Consider the following 19,771-nt stretch of genomic DNA (forward strand, 5'->3'; position numbering starts at 1 on the left):
AGTACAATAGTTCTGTGGTTTAGCATTTGAAGACCGATCTGACAACCTAAATTGCCAATAGATAGAAAATTTAATAGAGGGTTCTTGAGTGTTCCAGTATTTTCTTTGTATTAGCCTCTAGATATTTCAGAGTCTCTTTTTCCATCAGGTCCTAGTTGAGCCTAATTTTAGAAAATGGAGCATTAGTAATATGTCCTTTCCTCCCAACAACTTTACAGCAGCATCACTATGTTTCTATTTAGGGATATTTCTAAAATGTCTTCAGTTTGCTAACTGTTAAGATTTAAGTTCATTTCTTTAATACTCACAAATCATAATGGTATAGAAATAGTGATAATCTTCCCTCTGGGATCAGTTGGAACTGTGTAGATGCCTTGAATCATATTTTGAGATTTCAGGGTAAAAGAAAGAACCTAGTCTGACAAAAAAAACTTAAGAAACTGATAAAATTCAAGTGCATCTGAAAACATCTAGCTTGATATTCTGTATTAATGCAATCCTTAAGCGAGATACTCCTGTTCTTAAATGGGATGTCATTCTGCTTCAACATTGGATGAGACAAAAAGTAGACTGCTGTACAAAAATATTTCAGCTGTTTTTTCTGCTCTTTTCTTATACCATTCTCCTTTTTAAATAGTCCACTCCCTCTGAGGTCAGAAAGTCATGTAGTCTGGGAATTTCACTTGAAAATTCCTTTGAGGCAGAGCTGATCCTTTGTAATTCGTGTGGTTTCCATCACATTTCATACAAAGTTCTAGGATATAAATTACTACTCCATGTCACACACAGCTAAGTGCATAGAAGTGAAGTTTACCCAGGTGGTGTCAAGATACTATATTAGGTACAGCAGTGGAAGAGCTGAGGGATAAGCTCAACACTGAGTATTTGGAAAAAAATGTGGTTGATACGGCAGCTGCCAGAGTCTGCTGTACTGTGCACTCTTGTGTCATGTTACAGGTAGCCAAACTTATGGAGAAAAATGAAGAAGAAAGAATCTTTCTATAGTTTCCAAATGCAAACTCCAGCACATCTGTTACATTTTGTATATTGAACATCTTACCCTCAGTGATGGTGTTGAATTACAATGCAACATAAAATGAGGTCAAATAAAATGAGGTTGGTATTATGAAAGCTAAGAGGAAAGATAATAAATATTATATCTTTTAGATAAATGATCAGTAATACCTGATTTTCAAAGAACTAGCTGGAATTTCTAAATTGAAGGAGTTTGTTTACCCAGTAAAGCAAGGTAGGTGTTTTTTCCTAGCCTTAAGGATAGGGAGGAAAAGTCTGATGGAAAAATAATAGATATAAGTATTTTAAAATAGGTCTATTTCAATCTACTCATTTTTTTCTGAAAGAGGAGACCCCAATTATGACACAGATAATTATGGATTACTGGATTTTTTAAATTTTATTTTTGTTGCTATTTTGACATTTGGATTATCAGTGCAAACTATGTTGTTCCTGTCCCCTGAAATAAAAACCTAGTTTGGCTGACTTAGTTACAAATGGTATCCTGATGATTGTTAGACAGGTCCTGTTTTAAGAGTAAGCGAACGACGAATGCAACCGTGAGTGTGATGCAGACCTGAGGCCCACAGCTTGGGGAATGGGAGGATTATTCAGTCAGACCCTGAAAGCAGCACTTGTACAGGTGGCCTAGTAACAGCAAACTTTATTAAAGCAGTTAACAGAATTAGAGAACATGCAGAGGTGGAAGGGACCCACAGGGATCATCGAGTCCAACTCCCGATCCTGCACAGCCCCATCCCCAGGAATCTCACCAGGTGTCCAAGAGTGTTCTCCAAACACTTCTTGAACTGTGTCAGGCTGGTGCTGTCACCACTTCCCTGGGGAGCCTGTTCCAGTGCCCAACCACCTCTGGGTGAAGAAACTTTTCTTGATATCCATCCTAAACCTCCTTGACAAAACTGCAGGCCATTCCCTAGGGCGCTGTCACTGGTCACCAGAGAGAAGAGATCAGTGTCTGCCTCTCTTCTTCCCCTCATGAGGAAGTTGTAACTGCAGTGAGGTCTCCCCTCAGTCTCCTCCAGGCTGAACAGACTAAGTGACCTTAGCAGCTCTTTGTGTCCTTTGGACGCTCTCTAATAGTTTAATGTCGTTTTTACATTGTGTCACCCAAAACTGCCCCCAGCACTGGAGGTGAGGCAGCCCCAGTGCAGAGCAGAGCAGGACAATCCCCTCCCTTGCCCGGCTGTCCATGCTGTGCCTGATGCCCCCCAGGACAGGGTTGGCCCCCCTGGCTGCCAGGGCACTGCTGATACAGGTTCAACATAATTGTTAAGAAGCTGTGTTGCCACTGCTGCAATTCTTTCCATGTCAGGTGTGTTCTGTGCCCCCTGAAGCATATTATTGCCATCAAGTTCCTTTGGGCTACAAGTGGTATTTTTGCATTATGCTTCTTTCAGCATAATGAACCATTGAGCACTCTTAGATATAAATACTAATAAAAACTGAAATATATGCAAAATATACTCGATTGTTTGAAACTTGCCTCTGTGAACATTCTTGTGAGCTGTGTTGAGCTGTGCAAGCAATCATCTAGTCAATACAAGAAGGTTTGATAAGCCGGTCAAAGTGTATTTGTTTTTCTAATTCAGAGTACTTAAGAATGATGTATAAATATAATTGCGTTTCTGTTATGTTCTCAGCAATGTTTTAAAAGGTTATGAATCACATGTCATTATGGGAAAAAGTGTTGATTAGAGTATTAACTTGTAATAGTTATCCTTCATATATTTAAAAAAAAAAAAAAGAGAACTTCTGAAGAAAGAGAAATATTAATACATGTTTCAGCATCTGATTTTTTTCAATTTTCCCACAGATATCAATGAGTGTCAGTTACAGGGAGTGTGCCCTAATGGTGAGTGCTTGAATACCATGGGCAGCTACAGATGCACCTGCAAAATGGGATTTGTGCCAGATCCTACCCTCTCAAGATGCATACGTAAGTAATACTGCTAATTAAAGTACCAAATTAAATACCTAGTTACATTTCAGATGGAGATTTGACTGGGCCCAACTATTCTAATCTGTCACCTTTGTTTTTCTGTCTCCAACTCATATTCTCAGTTTATTCACTTTATTTAGTCAGTCTCAATGCTCCTGTCTCTTTTCTGTTCTTTTGTCCTGGAAACCTTGGTTTTCACCAGTGGCTGCCCAGGATCCTTTTCCTGATTTTCTTGTCACCAAATCTTCAAGGCCATCTCAGCCCCCACATACATTCAGTCTTTTTCAGTAGCCTGGAGGTATTTTTTTACTCCCCTCTCTGCTAGTTTCAGCCAAAATCATCTTTGTGTCCTGCTCTCCCCTTTTCCACCTCTGCAGCTTTGATCTGGGCTGTTTCCATTGGTAAACATTTAGCCCAGGATGATCTTTAGTACATTTTCCTTCTAATTAAGAAGAATTAAAAATTAAGAAATAATTAGGAGAAAGAAAAAGTTGTGAATTGTGTGAATGCAAATATTTCCCTCTATTAGTTAGCTTTTATTTTGGTTACAATCAAATACCTCTGCAAGAAGAAAAGACAATGTAAAGAACAATTAAATTTTTCACTTTTTTTTTTTTTGCAAAGAATATGTACAAGTGAAAAATAGCTATAATCCTAAATTCTTTCTCTGACCTATCTTTACATTTATAAAATAAAGTATAGTCTCAAGTCATAGGTGAGTTCTTTCTTTTTTTTTCCCCAGCATAACTATCTTATGCCATTAGTTAGTGACACTCAGTTGCTGAGAGAGTTTCTCAGCAGATTGAAGAACTTCATACTGCTTTTCAGGTGAACACCAGAAGAAGGGAGTTGATTGTTGGGTTTTGGTTTTGCTTTTACTTGTCATGGTGAAAATCAGATAGTCTTTGTATTTTTTGAGTTATGTGAACATGATACCCAGAACTGTTAACTTTATCTTAATGTGGATGCGTAAATTAGAAAGCTGGATGGGTCTTCGCTTTCTGTTACCTCATATTAATCATAGGTCTTTGGCTCTTCCACATTAAAACTAAGCATAATAAATGTAAATATGTAATTGTCTCTTTTATGAAAAAAGATTGTAATGTATGATACTTCATGCTTTTGCAGTCTTACTGATGTAGCCTACTTATAGATGGATGTTCCTTTGGCTTTATAGCTTGGCACAATTGTATAGTGCCAGTGACTGATCTTCAGCAGCTGTGTGCAAGTGAGAGAGATGATTCTCACTCTTCATTGTGGCAGGATGGCAACTGCTGGTTTTGAATTTACTTTTTTTGTTGTTGTTTTTCTTTGAAATACTTCTTATCCTTGGTCTAGGGTAAGTTGGAATTCAGGAATGTTTGATGCAAAATAAGATTTTTTAAATGTGATTCTCATCTGAGATAGGTGTTTGAAATAAAACTTCAGCAGACAGAATATTAATCTGTTTAAGTGGTGTTGGAAATCTAGTGGTGTTTCTCTGTTTTGCTTTTCATGTGAACAGTACCATCCTCTCTTCCACTTTCATTGCAGCTGATAACCCTGTAGTTGCTGAAGAGAAAGGACCCTGCTACCGGTTTGTTAGTGCAGGAAAGCAGTGCATGCATCCTCTTTCTGTTCAGCTCAGCAAGCAGCTTTGCTGTTGCAGTGTTGGCAAAGCCTGGGGCCCACACTGTGAGAAGTGTCCGCTCCCAGGAACAGGTAAGAACTTCCAATAAAAATACGAGCTCTTGCCCCCTGCCCCCTAATTTATTATACATGCTCTAATAAAACCCAAGCAAACAATCACCACAGTACTTACAGATACAAGAAAAGGAACCCAAAATGTAGTTAATACTCTCCAGTTGTTAAAGGCTCTGGTGAAATCATGGCAGCTTTTAAAAATTTGGTTACAGAACAACATGAGATGTAGTTTGTATCACAGTTAGTAGGATATGCATGGTAATATCTCTGCTTTCTCACCTTCCTTCTTATCTTTACCACCTATTCTGAGGGATGTGCTAAGGAGAGAATTGCCTTCTTAACAATAAACTAGTAGTTAAGCTTTTTGTGCCATTTTTCACTTAAACAATTCCTTATTTGATACATAAAGCTCTCTTGTATTATCAGTGTTCCCTTGGAGTTCTGCTGATATTTAAATGTATAAGGACTTCAAAAATACCAGCTTGTTTGGTCACCACTCCCGCTTTGGCTGGTTATAGATTAAGATTCCACATAGAGATACTGATCACTGTTTTCAAGTACTTTTTATTCCCTGATGTTGCTTACAACTTAAATGGCTATGGAGTCATCAAAATCAATTTAGTATTATCCCTTTTCCCAAATGTAGGGTCAAATTAATCTGTTTTAAAAGCTTCATTGCTTGTTGTAGTATACATGATGTCCAGTCTCTTGAGTATTTTAGCCCAGGTGTTTGTAGTGACAATCCACTGTGCATACTTGAAGCTGCTGCATATGTCACTCTGATGATACAGATCCTGTATTTCTCTGAAATATTTTATAAAGATTTACATTTTCAAACCAGCTAGCTGCTTTGGGATATCCACAGCTGCTATCAGAGATATGATGAGAGCTGCAGATTCCTTTCTTTAAGTTTGACTTACAGAAATGAAAATGACCAACGGTTTTGAGCACTTCAATAGATTTTTAAAGCCACTGTTTCCTGCATGACTGTTGGGTCACTAGATCATTGATCAGGATTTTAAAACTCCAGTTTACTTTTGGATAAATAATATTTCTGTGGCTCTTTAATGGAGAGAAAATATGTTCTCATGAGATGAGTTGCAATTTAAGTGCAAGTGCTTTGCATCTGTGAGAATACTGCATGGGGCTTTATGCCCGATAGTGTGTATAGTGGAGCACAGAATACATCCTTATGTTGACTGCTATCTGATCACAAAAAATGCATCAAGTATCATATGGAATTTGTTATTTTAGTGATTTTTTTCTTAATGAAAAGACTTTGAAGAGAAAATATGTTAGTAGAAAATTCTGATGAGCTTTTCTCATTTAATGACTACTTGCATGATTTAAAAACATGTTCCTTTCTGTAACAGGTTAAATTCATAATGTTTCAGAGTTTTCTATGAAAAATGTGTGAAAGTGGGATACTCCAGAATGGGGTAATGTATTTACTGCAGCATCCCCTGTTAGTATAAAAGCCACTAAAATAAAATGCTTCTAAAATATTCATACAAAGTAAAGCATCTCCTAAAGAGACACTGAGAGACCAGATTAGATGTCCAGGTGTTGAGAGCTCTTATCAGAGCTGTGCTAAAATTAGGCTCACATTTCATTTGAGGGAATATGACCTGAAGCAAGATTTCCTATGTCCTAAGTATGCATCTGGAGGGACAGACATCAAATTTTCTGTCTCACTCTTTTGACAAGAATTCTCACCCTCAACTGGGTGTTTTTATGGCAAGTTTGGATATTAGATGTTCCAGCAAAAAGTATTTCCTTATTCTGAATCTATTCAATTTAATGAGTTTGACCCTTCATATTTTCTATTCTGCTAAGACACCATCTATTCCACTGACATGTTGTACAGTTAATGCATACTGTGATTAATGTATAGTTTAACTCATCTGTGGAGTGCTTTTAGCTAGTACTTTGTGCTTTGGTTTTAGACACTAATTCATTTTAAAACCTTCATGTGTTCAAAGCAGAATTTGTGAACTTACCAATGCCCCACTTGGCACATCCCTCAGGCAGCCATAAGAATTCCCACACGGGAGACTAAATCTTTTTTTGTTTCATCCCAGCATGGCTTTACCTAGAGCAATAAGGACAATGAAGCACTGCCCCCTCAAGACTCCCTGACCCTGACAGGAGCATAACTATTCTCTTTGATGAGGAGGAAGACTGACTTGTATTTCTTTCCTTTTTTACTTTTCTAGTAGAACTGCAAAACATGATGCTTCTATAGAGCACCTGTAGAGATAGAGCAAGTGCTGTTGCCTGACTTTAATTAACTTTTTCTGTAGCAGCTTTATAAATGAGGTTATTTCCCCTCTCTTCTAGTAGTGATTTGGCTTCGTATGATCCCCATCTTGTTTTTAGCCAGCCTTTTTCAATTCAGTGGAATTTGGATCTGGACTGGTATGAGGCCTCTGGTGTAGTCAGGTGGGATCCTGTGGATCAGTGTTGATACTGGTTGATAGTGTTCTACTCCTCTAGTACAGGGCTGGTGAGCTTTTTCCCTTTGATTTCTACAAAAAAGAACATGATAGCAGTAGTGATCTTCGTTCATTGTGCAGTACAGGTGATTAAGACGATTTGCACATTTAAATGAATACCTAGAAAGGATATTCTGTTTGCAGGGGATTAATTAAAAAAATAAATCTGGATACATTGACAGATAAGCAGAACTGAAGAAGAATGGTAAACTGGAGTGGAAACCTTCTGGGAAAAACAGCCAGAACATGCTTTTGGGAGAGTGCTCAGTCATGTTAGCATGCAATGCATAGCTTCTCTTTAAGAGGTGTTTTGTAAAAATGTATATACAATATGAGATTAAATTTCTTAGTGGTAGTCATTATATTTTCCACTATGTCAACATATTGCACTTTTAGACTCCTAAAAGGAATATTTTCCCATCCCAAATCTAGCTGCTTTTAAGGAAATCTGCCCTGGTGGAATGGGTTATACGGTTTCTGGCCCTCACAGAAACAAGCTATATCATCACCCTGCAGTTAGAGTACAGCCACCTGCCATTGGCAAGACCCCGATTACTCAACCTGTTGCTAAAGGTACTTCTCCTCCACCTCTCCCAGCAAAGGAAGAGCCAGTGGAGGCACTGACCTTCTCACAGAAAAGTGAGACTGAGATGGCTGTACAAGAAGGTGAGAGTGGGAAAATTTAGTCTTTCTCTATTTGTGTGCATGTGTCTTCCATGGTTTTTTTTCTTTGCGTGGTCGCTGCGGACAGCGCAGGGCCGAGAGGCATCACTCCCCACAGCAGAGCATTCCATGATGCCCACCATGTGATTTACTTCTCACAGGTTATGGGTAGGTCCTACCAGATGCTGAGACTGTGGAGAAGGAGCGAGACTGCTTTAATCTCAATAGTTTTTGTGATCAGAAATAGTACATATTTGTTGTAAGATTTAAAAAATATATATATTTATGAATTCTAAAAAGGAAGGCTGCAATGGAAAATAAGAGCTTATATGAAATTCCTACCACGCCTTCCCAGAAAAAAAGTCATATTTGTGGAGGAAAAAAACCCACTCTTGCTTGTCTAAAGAAAAGACAAATTTGAAAACCTTTTTTTTTTTTCTGCAATAAATCCTTGCAAATTTGTTAGTGGTAAGTTATATATCATTATGACATTAATTTACCTTTAAAATATTTACAGATGTTGGTATCCCTTGGAAGGAATTGAAAAGGTTTCATCAGTGAGTTAATAACCTGTGAGTTTGTCAAATTGTTTCTGAGGAAGCAGGTAAACAACTGAGAAACCTACAAGGCAGCTGAATACCGAGTAAATAAACATTAGACGATGTGTAGAATCTTATTCTGTTTTCAGGTTAGTTTTTACACTTGCTTCAGGAACATGATTTCATGTTTGCACTATTTTGGAATGAGGTTTGAATTTTTTGCGGGATGGCCACAATCACTTTCAAATGTGATAAAATATATAATAAAATGTTTTGTGAAAACTGATTAATTCTCTTTTTTCTTTCTGGTTTTAGTGGCAACTGCAGCTCCTGATCAGGTAAAGCATGATGTAATTTATGTAGGAATTAGAATACAGACCGTGTGTATGATGTGGGATTCCAATAACTGAAAGGATTTAGAATTTATGATGGACAGACAAGTCACTGTAGACTTACTGTTCAAACCCTGAGGCAGAAGGAGTTCTTGTTATTGTATACAACAACAGATGGGTAGTGAGGTACAGGAAAGATTATTTCAACCTCTCTTAGAGGCATCAGTTGGAGAGTTTGGTAAATATTGCTCTATCTCATTCTGGAGACTGTATTTTAAAGCGGATACTGAAAAATGCAGAGAGTATGAAGAGACACAGATAGTAACAGCTAGAGAAAGTTAATCAGAGAGAAACATTATGAAGCTTTCAGAAGCATTTGTGACACCTGCTTATGAGACTGGTATTATTGCCTAAGTTAATTTCATGGTTTGTTTAGGGTATCTTGTGCTCATTGGAGATGAGTAAGTGTGTAAAGCGTGTATCTGTGTGAAGTCACCCATTCTGGAGGTTTCAGGTTCTCTGTGCTAAAGGTAATGGCATTTGTTGTGAATAATTGCAGCTGTGCTCCATTTTCCTACAGATGTACAAGCATCTGACATTTCTGTGAAAATAAGATGATGGGTTAATAGCTAAGAGGGAACCTTTCACGGTTTTCAGACACCTAGATTTGACTGTATACCTTTGTGTGATACTGACCTGCATTCAAATGCTATTTGTAAGCAATTAAAGACCAGAGAATGGGAGAATTACAGAAGGACAAAGCCAAAGAAAGATGCAATTAGAAGCTCCAGGAAATGGCTGCTTCAAGTAAAACCAATGTTTAATTGAATGCCATTGTATAAACATAGTAGCCCATTTTCATTCAGGTTTAAATTGGTGGTGATTAATGATCTGCTATCAAAAGCCACTCATGAGAATGTTAGCAGTGTTTCAGGTCAGGAGTTTGTGGGTAGCTGTGAATTAAGGGAATGTTTACAGAATGTTATTTTTTTATCATTCTTCTAGGAATTAGCTTCCATTGATCAAGAAAAGCAGCCTTATCTAGAGCCTGGGCAGCCCCAGCTTTCTCCTGGAATTTCAACAATTAACCTGCATCCACAGTTTCCAGGTAACTTATTTTATCTTTTCTTTCAGTATGAGGGAATGCTTGCAGTTCTTAAAAGAATGAGAAAGTAGCAATTCTTACAGATGTTAATGAAAAAAAAATGATTGGAGCTTCAAAAGCAATTTCTTCATGATCAAAAAAAAGTCATGGAAGCAAAAGTGGGAGGAATTGAGAGGCTGGCGGTGGCTTGGTGGCTTGTTTAGGAGATAGACATATTTCAAGAAATGATATCCTGAATTATGTGCATGAGAATTTAATGTCAGCAGAGGTGAAGCCTTGTACTCCTTTCAAGAGGAGACTGTGCTTGGGTGGGTCTTTGCAGATTTATGCATAACTTTTTACAACTGTGTTTGTGTTCTTTAGCACCTCAGTGGTTTTTTTCACAAGCAGTAGAATGATGAAAACCCCAATTACATGGTTTTCTTCCACTGTAAGTCAAAGCAGAATAAACAAATTAAAATTTTCAAAGTGCTAGCTTATTCAGTATCCCTTGTGAATTCTTTAAGGGTTGGGTTTTTTGAATGCTTTAAGGTGGGTTTTTTGGATGTGATTGATTTCCATTCCATGTCACACAGTAGTGATTGAGAAAACATCCCCTCCCTTGCCTGTTGAAGTTGCTCCCGAAGTCTCAACTTCAAGTGCAAGTCAAGTTATTGCACCTACTCAAGTTACAGGTATTGTACTTCTCTTTTAGAACTGCAATAAATTAAGAAATGACTGAGTTCCTGACACTATTGTTCTGTGCTGTTGCTGAATTACCGTAGTGAAGAGAATGTGGTTGTAGAACAGAAAGAATATTCTGGAGAAAGTGCAGAACAGCACAACAATGAGGATACTATCAGGAGAGCCAGAACCAGGTCCTTCCAGGATGTACCTGCCATTTTTGCATACATAAGTAAGGGATAGAAGATAGACTCAATAATTCACCTCAGATTCAGTTCTGGACTTTCTTTGCAGATCTGCAAGGAACGTCCAGCTGAATATGAGTTGATTTTTCTTGAATACGAGTCAGGTTGTTAGACAGCCTACATGTGTATTCATGAAGTATACATGATGATGTTCATTGAGGGATGTATACTTCAAGGGATATAGATCAGAATGTTCTGCAAAAAGCAGGTGACTTTACTGTAAGGTCTATTTTGAAATGTTCTTTTGATGTTTGTGCTTCGTTCTTTTTTGATGTATTAGAGTTGCCTCATCTACATCTGTGTGTCAAGAAGTGAAAGTAGTAGAAATGCAAGTAATGCACCTGCCATAGCTGAAATTTGTCTAAATGACAGCTGTGTCCAAAAGACATCAAAATTTCTTTTGCTATACATTTAGAAACAAAAACGTGAATGTACCTTATTTGTGTATGTGAGAGCATTACAATGTCACGTTGGTTAGTATGAACCAGAATGAACACAGGCTTTGAAGTGATTGCAATATCCTGGTAAATACTGTAAGATGCATTCTTGTATATTTGGATATAAATACTTATTTGGGTAGAGATATTTAGGCCTACAAAGAGGTTTCCTGGTTTCCAATCAGGGGAAGAAATTTCACATACTTATTAAAAAATGAGCTCTTCAAATTGGCTTTCCTTCATGCAGGAATGGATTATTGAGTTGATGCAATGCAGACAGGGTCTAAATCACCCAGTTGTTTGTACAATTCTGTCTGCAGTTGAATCCTCCTGAATGTACTGTAAGAGTAGAGAAAGTATCCTGTCCTGTGAGCATTCAACTGCTGACTTCAGTTTGCTGTAATTACAGTTCATCAATTGCACAGGAAGGTTCAAATAGTTGTCGTGATCAAACTAGAACTTAGAAGTGAGCTCTTCTGTGACTGTGCCCCTTCTGCCAGCCAGCTCCCAGCTTCCTTACAGGAAGAGAAAGTTACCCTGCTGGGAGCTCAGATCAGTTAGTAATAAGAAGATGGTAGTTTTCCATGTTCTTTTTTTATATTTCCTCAGGAAAATTAGTAGAACTAGAAATTGCTTTGTGCTATAAATCAATATGCTGTTCAGAGATAATGAAGTACAAGTGCAGGACAAAATTCTAAACCGGATTTTAAAAACTGAATGCGGTTCAAGTTGAGAAGTTTTTGAGTGCCCTATTTCTGTACTTGGGAATTTAGTTAAGTTTAAATGTGACCTGTATAGTCTAGATAAATAATTCTTTACAGTAATTTCTACTTTTTCAGGAATTGCAATTCCATACTGCAGTATAACTTTAGTTTGTAGCAACTGAACGCAGTCATTAGTATTTTCTGCAGTAACGCATATACTCTGGAAATTTCTAAAACTACTGTAAGGATTTAGCATCCAATGCTGCCCATATCTGGATCTCCTTATCTTACAAAATACATCCAATATGTTAATAGATGAGTGTTCTGTAAATCAGAATACCCAATGTAATCAGAAACTCACTACAGTTATTTTCTTAATGTGCAATGCAAAGGTTGAGCCATATATTTTTTTTTTTATATTATCTTATCTTCATTTTACTTTAAATTTTATGTACTGATTTATAGATCTTGGATGGGACATAAGATTATGTCACTAGGAAAAGCCCAGATGGTTTCTAGATTCTGCCAGATAAGGTATCCATTAGAGAAACTCAGGAGTTGAAACTTGATTTACAGTTGTTTTCAGGCCTGAGCTTTCTGCTTGGATTACTGAGTACTGTGCACTGAACTATGTGAGCAAGTTTAACATTAAGTTTCTCTTTGTTTGCTTAGAAATCAACGAATGTACAGTTAATCCTGATATCTGTGGAGCAGGACACTGTGTTAATTTGCCTGTGGGATACACTTGCATCTGCTACAAGGGGTACAAACTTAATGATCAGCAGACAAAGTGCATTGGTATGAAATGATGCTTTCAAAAATCTGAAATAACCATGATGTGAAATGCTTGAAATGTAGAATCTGGTTAGGGGAAGTCTCTACAGAGCAGTCAGAAGTTCTTTCCTCTGTTGAATGCTTCCAAACTACAAAGTATTTTTTTTTAATGCCAAATAAAATTTGTGAGGTAGTCTCTAATGTAGCCTTTCTGCTGCTCTGAAATGAGTGTGAATTTAATTAAATGGAATGAAATGTTTCCCAGTGTGATTTGAGAGAAGTGATTAGGCAGACCATCTCCTGTCAGCTGTATATCAGGTATGTAAAAATCAGACTACTAGGATGAAATACACTTCTGTTTGGAAAAAGAATGAATTTGTGCCTGTTTCTCATAGTGATTTACTCAGCTACCAGCTCTGCAGCCAGGCTAAGTCCAGGCGTTTGTTAGGTCATTCCTTTCAGCCTGCTTCTGAAAAGAGAAAGTATATCATAAACAACCCAGAAGCACAGTGAGAGATCTGTAAAATAAGGTCTTCATCCCCTTTTAAGCTAGCAAGTTCTAGAACAGGGGCCTCTGATGAACATAAGGCAGAGCACAAATGGGTCCTACATGAGCCGTTTCAGATTTGGAAGCAGCTGTACTGGTATCTTTTCTTCATTCAGACTATACTGGTTCCTCTGTAACTTGGATAAGGAAGGGCATATTGTATCAACAGATTATATGCTATAAAATGTTCATGCCACCAAAGCTCAGTAGCTTCACGCTGTAACACATGCTGTCAGGTGCAACTACAGTATTGAAAAATAAATTATGCAACGGCCAAATGGCAACTTAGAATCCCTTCATTTCATGCAGGTTTTAATAATGTTCCATGCTTGCAGCCTGTGCTGGTGTTGCACACAGTGTAGTGATTTGAACTGTAATCATGTCACGTTCTTCAGGCCAATGCAATATTCTTACAGTCTAAGCCAATAAGAGCATTTTTCTCCAACCGAAACTATTTAGTACATCTTTTTTGCATCTCTGAGAGAAAACATATATACGTTTTCAAATAGTTAAAATAATTACAAAATCAGTCTTTTCAAATGCATGGCAGAGAATGCACAAAAATAATCACAACTAAATATGTTATTCTATTGTCTCATGTTTTCATTTCTTTTGTAGATATTAATGAGTGTAATCAGGCACCGCATCTCTGTTCCCTTGGACGCTGTGAAAATACAGAAGGAAGTTTCCTATGTATTTGCCAAGCTGGGTTTATGGCCAGTGAAGATGGAACTGACTGCGTTGGTAATAACTAGTCTCTTTTATAGAAAATAAAAATACTAAAATTATTCAAGAAGCATAACTAAACTCTCCTAAATTCCCTTTTCACCTCTTTTTTTTTCCCTCAATGTCAGTGGTACTGGACTGGTGTCTGGAAGTACATTTAACTTGGATCCAAGATATTCACCTAATAATGTTCTGATCCAAGTATATTCACCAGGTATTGTGGTGAGGAAAGCACATGAGTAGCTGATATTCCTTCATAAAATGTTTGTGAAAAATTTTTTTTTTCAGTACCACCATCATTGTTTAGGAAAATTACCATTTAGTAAAAAAACCTGTTGTGTAAAATACAAATATTCAACACTCTTAGAAAGAGTAGAAGCTGGAACAAAGCATATTTTTAAATACAGTTTTGCAAACAGCCGCAGACTTCCCAAAGCAACACAGCCTGAAGGAGCTGTGGTCTGCCTTAGGCTGGTGCTGGCTTGGGCACTGCATACATACAGCAAGACAGCATTGTGTTTGCACCCATGGGTGCTCACAGGCTGCCTTCTGTGTCCTGGCTGCTTCTCAAACTCATTCTCTCTGTGATTACAAGGAGCGCGGTGGCTTGCAAACAGCTTCAAAAATGCGAACTTAGTTACTGTTTAGTTAGATCAAAGTTTTGAGGAGATGCAGGCATTCAATACTTTGATGGTGAAGCAGCTTCTCTTAACTTATCTTTGTCCTCTGCAGATTTTGACGAGTGTTCAAGACCTCACACTTGTGGAGAAGGCTTTTGTATAAACACTCTTGGCTCGTATAGATGTGAATATTGTGATAGTGGATACCAAATGAACAGGAGAGGGGAATGTGAAGGTAGGTTTGGACTCTTCACTACTGACGATGATGAAGTGAAGTTACCATTTATTGATAGCTCAAAGCCAGTACCAAACTACTGCTGTTTGGAACGATTAACATTCCCTGCTATTCAAGGGAGGCTTAGCACTGCAGCTTGAGTTGCAAGGGGACAAATCTCAGGGGATGCAATCTTAAACAAGAAGCCTTTGTGAGTACTCTTCAATCTTTGTCAGTATTTGGTGTCTGGAACTGCAATTCGCTTCCTGTTATTTAAATTTTAGATGCTGCAAAGGAGTTCCCCTACTGTGTACAGAACCATCTTGGAACAGCCGCTTTATCAAATCTTGGCATGGAATCACTTTACTTCATTGTTAGTCCTTACCTGCTTGCCAAGTTTCTGTTAAAAAATGTTGTAATTTTTCCTGTATTATATCAGGTAGCAAATGATAGGTTGACTTTTTAAATCTATATTTCATGTTGTAGGAGATTCTAGCACATCTGACCTTCAAAGCTTCACATTATTTTTTAATGTGACATTTTGGCCTTTTTTTCCTGGTACTTTTTTCATTTTCAACTTGAATGGTAAACGAAAAACCCCAAGAAATCATCCAATTTTAAACATGATTTTGTTCATGCTTTAGTCTTAAGTTACATATCACAGAATAAAATTGCTGACATGTTAGGTTGCCTGGCAAATAAGCAACTGAAAGCTGCCATGGATATATTTGCTGCTCTCAGAAATGCTAGAAGATTCCTCTTCCAATTTTTTTTTTTAATTTATTTAAATGTTTCACAGACTCCACTCTTAAAACTAGTCTTTTCAAATCATCTCTGTGACTAAGGAATCTGTGATTCAATTAGGCTAGAAATCAGACTATTACACTACATCAAATATGTTATTAACTTGTATTTTAAATAGTGTGGTGGTAGTTCTCTATAATTTAACTTAACAATATGTAATTTCTGAAACCAAATTCTCTATTGAAAGTTATTTAAGGTTGCTTAAGGGGAAAAAAATCCTCCTATACTAAATCCATCAAACCAAGGAAATGATACATTCAGGGAATTATTTCAGCATGTCATCACCCCACTGACAGATTTCTGATTCCACAAAAAACTTCTTTCCACCCTCTCCACAGTTCAAAAACAAAGGCAGGAGTCCTCCAAGCTACACACAGTACTCACAGTTCACTTGCACTTCCTTGCCCCATCTTCATTCTGCTTTAAGCTGTACTCACACAGAGCTTTAACCTCTGTCATGGGCCTAAGCCAAGGGACTGTAAAGAGTGCATATATGTTGTTGTAGAGTCTGTTGTTTATGTAGAACAGCGTTGTAGTCATAGCTGAATATCATTGCATAGGATGAAGTATTCTTATAGAATCTTCTTGTGATTTTTTTTTTTAAAGCTTTGCAGCATTTAGACTTTATTTTGACTGAAAATTTCTGTACCACACACATCATTCATGTTCTGTGTTTTGAGGGCAGGCACAGTCCAGACAGTTCTGAGAAGAAATTACGGCAGAAGCGTAATTTTCTTTGTTAATCAGGTTAAAAAAAAAAATTGCTGCAGCGGTTCCATGAGAAACTTTTGCAGGTCTGCGTTGCAGCTGCTGAAGAAGCCTGTTGGTGTTTCTATGAGAAAGTATTCTAAGCTGGACAATTGTGATTCTATGAAAAATTGTGATTTGCCTGCATCCAATGAGTTGTTTGGAGCTGGGACATTTCAGTTCTCTCAAGCTTGGAGCATTGTCCAGTTAAATTATGAGTGTTGGGAGCTCCTTGAGTTCTGTGAGCTTTTTCTCAAAACTAGGAGTGAATTCCCTCCCTATGATCTGTGCTTGAGTAGTTGTCCTTAATTGCAGAAGACAAAACTGCTAGGCTTGGGGCAGGAAAAGGATGGAAGCTTAGGAAGCTGAGTTTTGAGGTGACTGACAATTTATTTAGTTCTGTGCACTGTATGAAGCAAGTATTTAATGGGGAAGACTATAATTATTGTGTAATTAAATACCTTATTATAAAATGATCTCACACATGCAAGCAGACTGCAAGGAGGCTGCCTACACAGTTTTAATTCCAGTGTCTTCTGGTCATTGGTCACTTAACAGCAACTTGTCTTTGAATGTTGTTTTTTGTGTGCAGTCTCCTCTAGATTGCATATGTTGCATGTATTATGGGTTTCCTTGGTGCAGGATAAGAAGCTGCTCTTGCTCAGAGCCTGAACATGAGTTCCATGACTTTTTCAGGACCTATCTCTTCCTGCCATGGGCAGTCTATGACCTTGCCTGATGCAGAAGGTCCCTGTGTCACCCTAAACACTGCCAGCCTCAGTGGATGTGTCTTGTGCCTTCTTTCAGACAAAATTAACTCCTTACTCCATGTAAGCATTTGTGATTCTCATTCACATGATGATGTTTTTAGTCCCCATAGCACTTATGAGCTGAGTAACTCTACAACATTGGAGAATACCAAATTATGCTTTGCTTTTGGAAGCCAGAGTTACAATTTTACTGTTGTTGCAATGAACTTCCAAAGTTTTGCTATAGGAAGAATCTCAGGCACTTCAGTATGGTAAAGGAGTAACATAAGGAAAATTATTCTTACCTGCGGTAGCCAGAAATCTGATACTCTGTAAGTTCTGGAAGACCTACCAAAGATTTTTAGTATAATACAGAAGTCAGATTCAGTTGCATGTATAATGAGCTACTGTATTTCTCAGAGGTGCCCCTTTGCTGGTACAAATCTGTCTGAACTTGTTCTTTCCTTTGTCTCTCACAGATAAATTACGCAACTGTTTAAATGCTTCAGTGTCGCAGGAGGAGAGTCTGAGTAACCAGATTATTGTTCAGTGTTCTGTTATGGCTTTGATCATTATTTCCTTTTATCTTCTCTTTTGAAGACATTGATGAATGCCTGACTCCAACTACCTGTCCAGATGCACAGTGCCTTAATGCTCCTGGCTCTTACCAGTGCATTCCTTGCAGAGTGGGGTTCAGAGGCTGGAACGGACAGTGCCATGGTATGTTTAGTACTCTTTGTCTCTCTGGTTGTAGTTCTTGTTCTGAGATGCTGTATTTCATATTCAATCAGTGTTACAACCTGATGACAGCACTGTGCCCTGGGTCCCCATTTCATTCAAGAATAACTGAAAATATGAGATTTTTGAAATTACTTTATGTTCTCAGTCACAGTATATGAGGAAATCTCGTTTTACTGTAGGTGAGTACTGAATCTAGATTACAAATGATATAGTTATAAGCTGCAAAACAAAGTTCTTGAAATAGAAAATACGGAACAGAAAGGGGATGTATTGTCAGTGAAATACTAGTACGCTGTTGTTTGGAAATGGAAAGACAAGCGAGTGCTAATACATCAGCGTGACACGCAGGTTTTTCAGTAGAATATGGGACTTTGCTCACAGAGCATATTAATAAAACTCCTTAATTATCTGTACTTCTAGCAAAACATTTGCATATCCTAAGGCCCCTTGTCTAGGTTAGGGGTTTAGGACAGATTTCTCGCATTTTACTTTGGTTGATTTGTTTATAGATGTTAGAATATTTTTTTTTCAAAATCAGTTTTGACTATTTGAAATAGAGGTAAGAAAGAGCAAATTAATCCATTGTGCAAAAGGAATAATCTTTTGCCATTTTGAGTGCCACTTTTTGAGACAGTACTAGAAACTTTAATTTAGCATCAGTTGTGAAGGATCTGCTGTCTCTTGCGAATATTCCTGCCCACTCCACGTAACACATGCCCTATAATTTGTGATTGTTGGAATAACCATGTTACCTAAACAAGTGTACAATAATTGCATAGAGGAGGTGTTTGCATTACAGCTGTAGGGCAGATTGTCAGTGTATTTCCATGGCTTATTTTGTAATGGCTCCCAGTTCTGTGATTCGGTTCAGTTCACAAAGCAGTCTCAGAGCAGTGTTTGGTTGAAACGGTTCTGGTGGCTGGGATCTGCTGTGCTCCAGCTGAAAATGTGGTGCTGATCTACCAATCAAGATTAGAGCCAAGTTGCAGTGATGCAATGTGTGGCTGTCAGAACCTCACCACCAATTTTGCTGCGCAGATTACACCATTTTCAACTACCCTATTTTCTGAAGAAGTCATACTGTCTGAACAGATCTGCCATGTCATAGCTGCATATTTGGTGTTATCATTTGACTTACTGTGGAGGAATGTATTTCTCAGATAATTAATTGGGTTTCAATTTCAGTTGTAACAAGCTAGGAATTGTTTACAGCAAATTAATGGGTTTCACTTTGCACAAATTACTCCACATCGGTCTTAGTTTCATTCCTTCCCACCTGCCTGGATTCCTGGTGCCCTTGCAGAGAATGTGGCATATGTACTCTGTTAGACCTCTTACTTAACTCCTTTTTTTTTCTTGCAAAATGTCGGCCTAATTTTGCCTTCTTTCCCAATATTAAGCTTTATTTTTGTACCTATTTATGAAAATAGCCTGGTTGAAAATTCCCTGGCATAACTTGCAGTTGTTCCATTCTTGCTAACCAGGTTGGTAGGAGGAAAATGAGAGAAGTCAGTGCTTTGCTCAGATCTAAGTCATGTCAGGAATATGTCTTGGTTTAAAATGATAATTTTTTTCCTTGTATTACTGCATGTAGCTTCCCTTTTTTCCTTTGTTTTATGAAACGTTCTAGGCCTAGACATTCTTACTCACTTCATTAGTGATGTGATCAGTCCATTTTTTGTTTATCCTAGGCTTACATCATGTTGGAAATGAGCCATACACATTTTAGAAAATGTAATGCAGACAATTTTTCTTAAATCTGTAGTGCTGCAATATGGCACCGTTTAAATATACCAAAAAGGGAAATATCTCCCATTATCTGTGAAGGGTATTTAAATCCACTGTTCCGTAAATTCATTTGTTTCTCCTGTTAGTTTAAATCAGTTGCAGCTCTTCTGGATTTCCACAGTGCTGTTTTCAGTATTTTTTTAATCTCATTTCATTCCTCTGCCTGCACTTTATGCCATAGAAAATCTAGTGTAACAATCCTACGTATAGATCTTTGATGC

General features: G+C 37.7%; 1 protein-coding gene across 4 annotated transcripts in view; it reads left to right on the forward strand.

Annotated features, from left to right (window-relative positions):
- Positions 1 to 19,771, forward strand: part of LTBP1 (latent transforming growth factor beta binding protein 1) — a 186,101-nt gene that overhangs the window by 112,589 nt on the left and 53,741 nt on the right. The window contains exons 10-19 of one of the 4 annotated variants that reach the window (XM_066178599.1): positions 2,849 to 2,971; positions 4,508 to 4,675; positions 7,585 to 7,818; positions 8,670 to 8,692; positions 9,692 to 9,794; positions 10,367 to 10,465; positions 12,513 to 12,638; positions 13,780 to 13,905; positions 14,620 to 14,742; positions 17,622 to 17,741. In XM_066178599.1, coding sequence (XP_066034696.1) covers positions 2,849 to 2,971; positions 4,508 to 4,675; positions 7,585 to 7,818; positions 8,670 to 8,692; positions 9,692 to 9,794; positions 10,367 to 10,465; positions 12,513 to 12,638; positions 13,780 to 13,905; positions 14,620 to 14,742; positions 17,622 to 17,741 — 1,245 coding nt within the window. The remainder of the gene's footprint in view (positions 1 to 2,848; positions 2,972 to 4,507; positions 4,676 to 7,584; positions 7,819 to 8,669; positions 8,693 to 9,691; positions 9,795 to 10,366; positions 10,466 to 12,512; positions 12,639 to 13,779; positions 13,906 to 14,619; positions 14,743 to 17,621; positions 17,742 to 19,771) is intronic. The other 3 variants (XM_066178600.1, XM_066178601.1, XM_066178602.1) reach the window with 3 other exon arrangements.

Source organism: Chamaea fasciata, unplaced genomic scaffold (assembly GCF_029207755.1).
Source record: "Chamaea fasciata isolate MVZ Bird 193981 ecotype frontalis unplaced genomic scaffold, bChaFas1.0.hap1 SCAF_3, whole genome shotgun sequence".
NCBI lineage: Eukaryota > Metazoa > Chordata > Aves > Passeriformes > Sylviidae > Chamaea > Chamaea fasciata.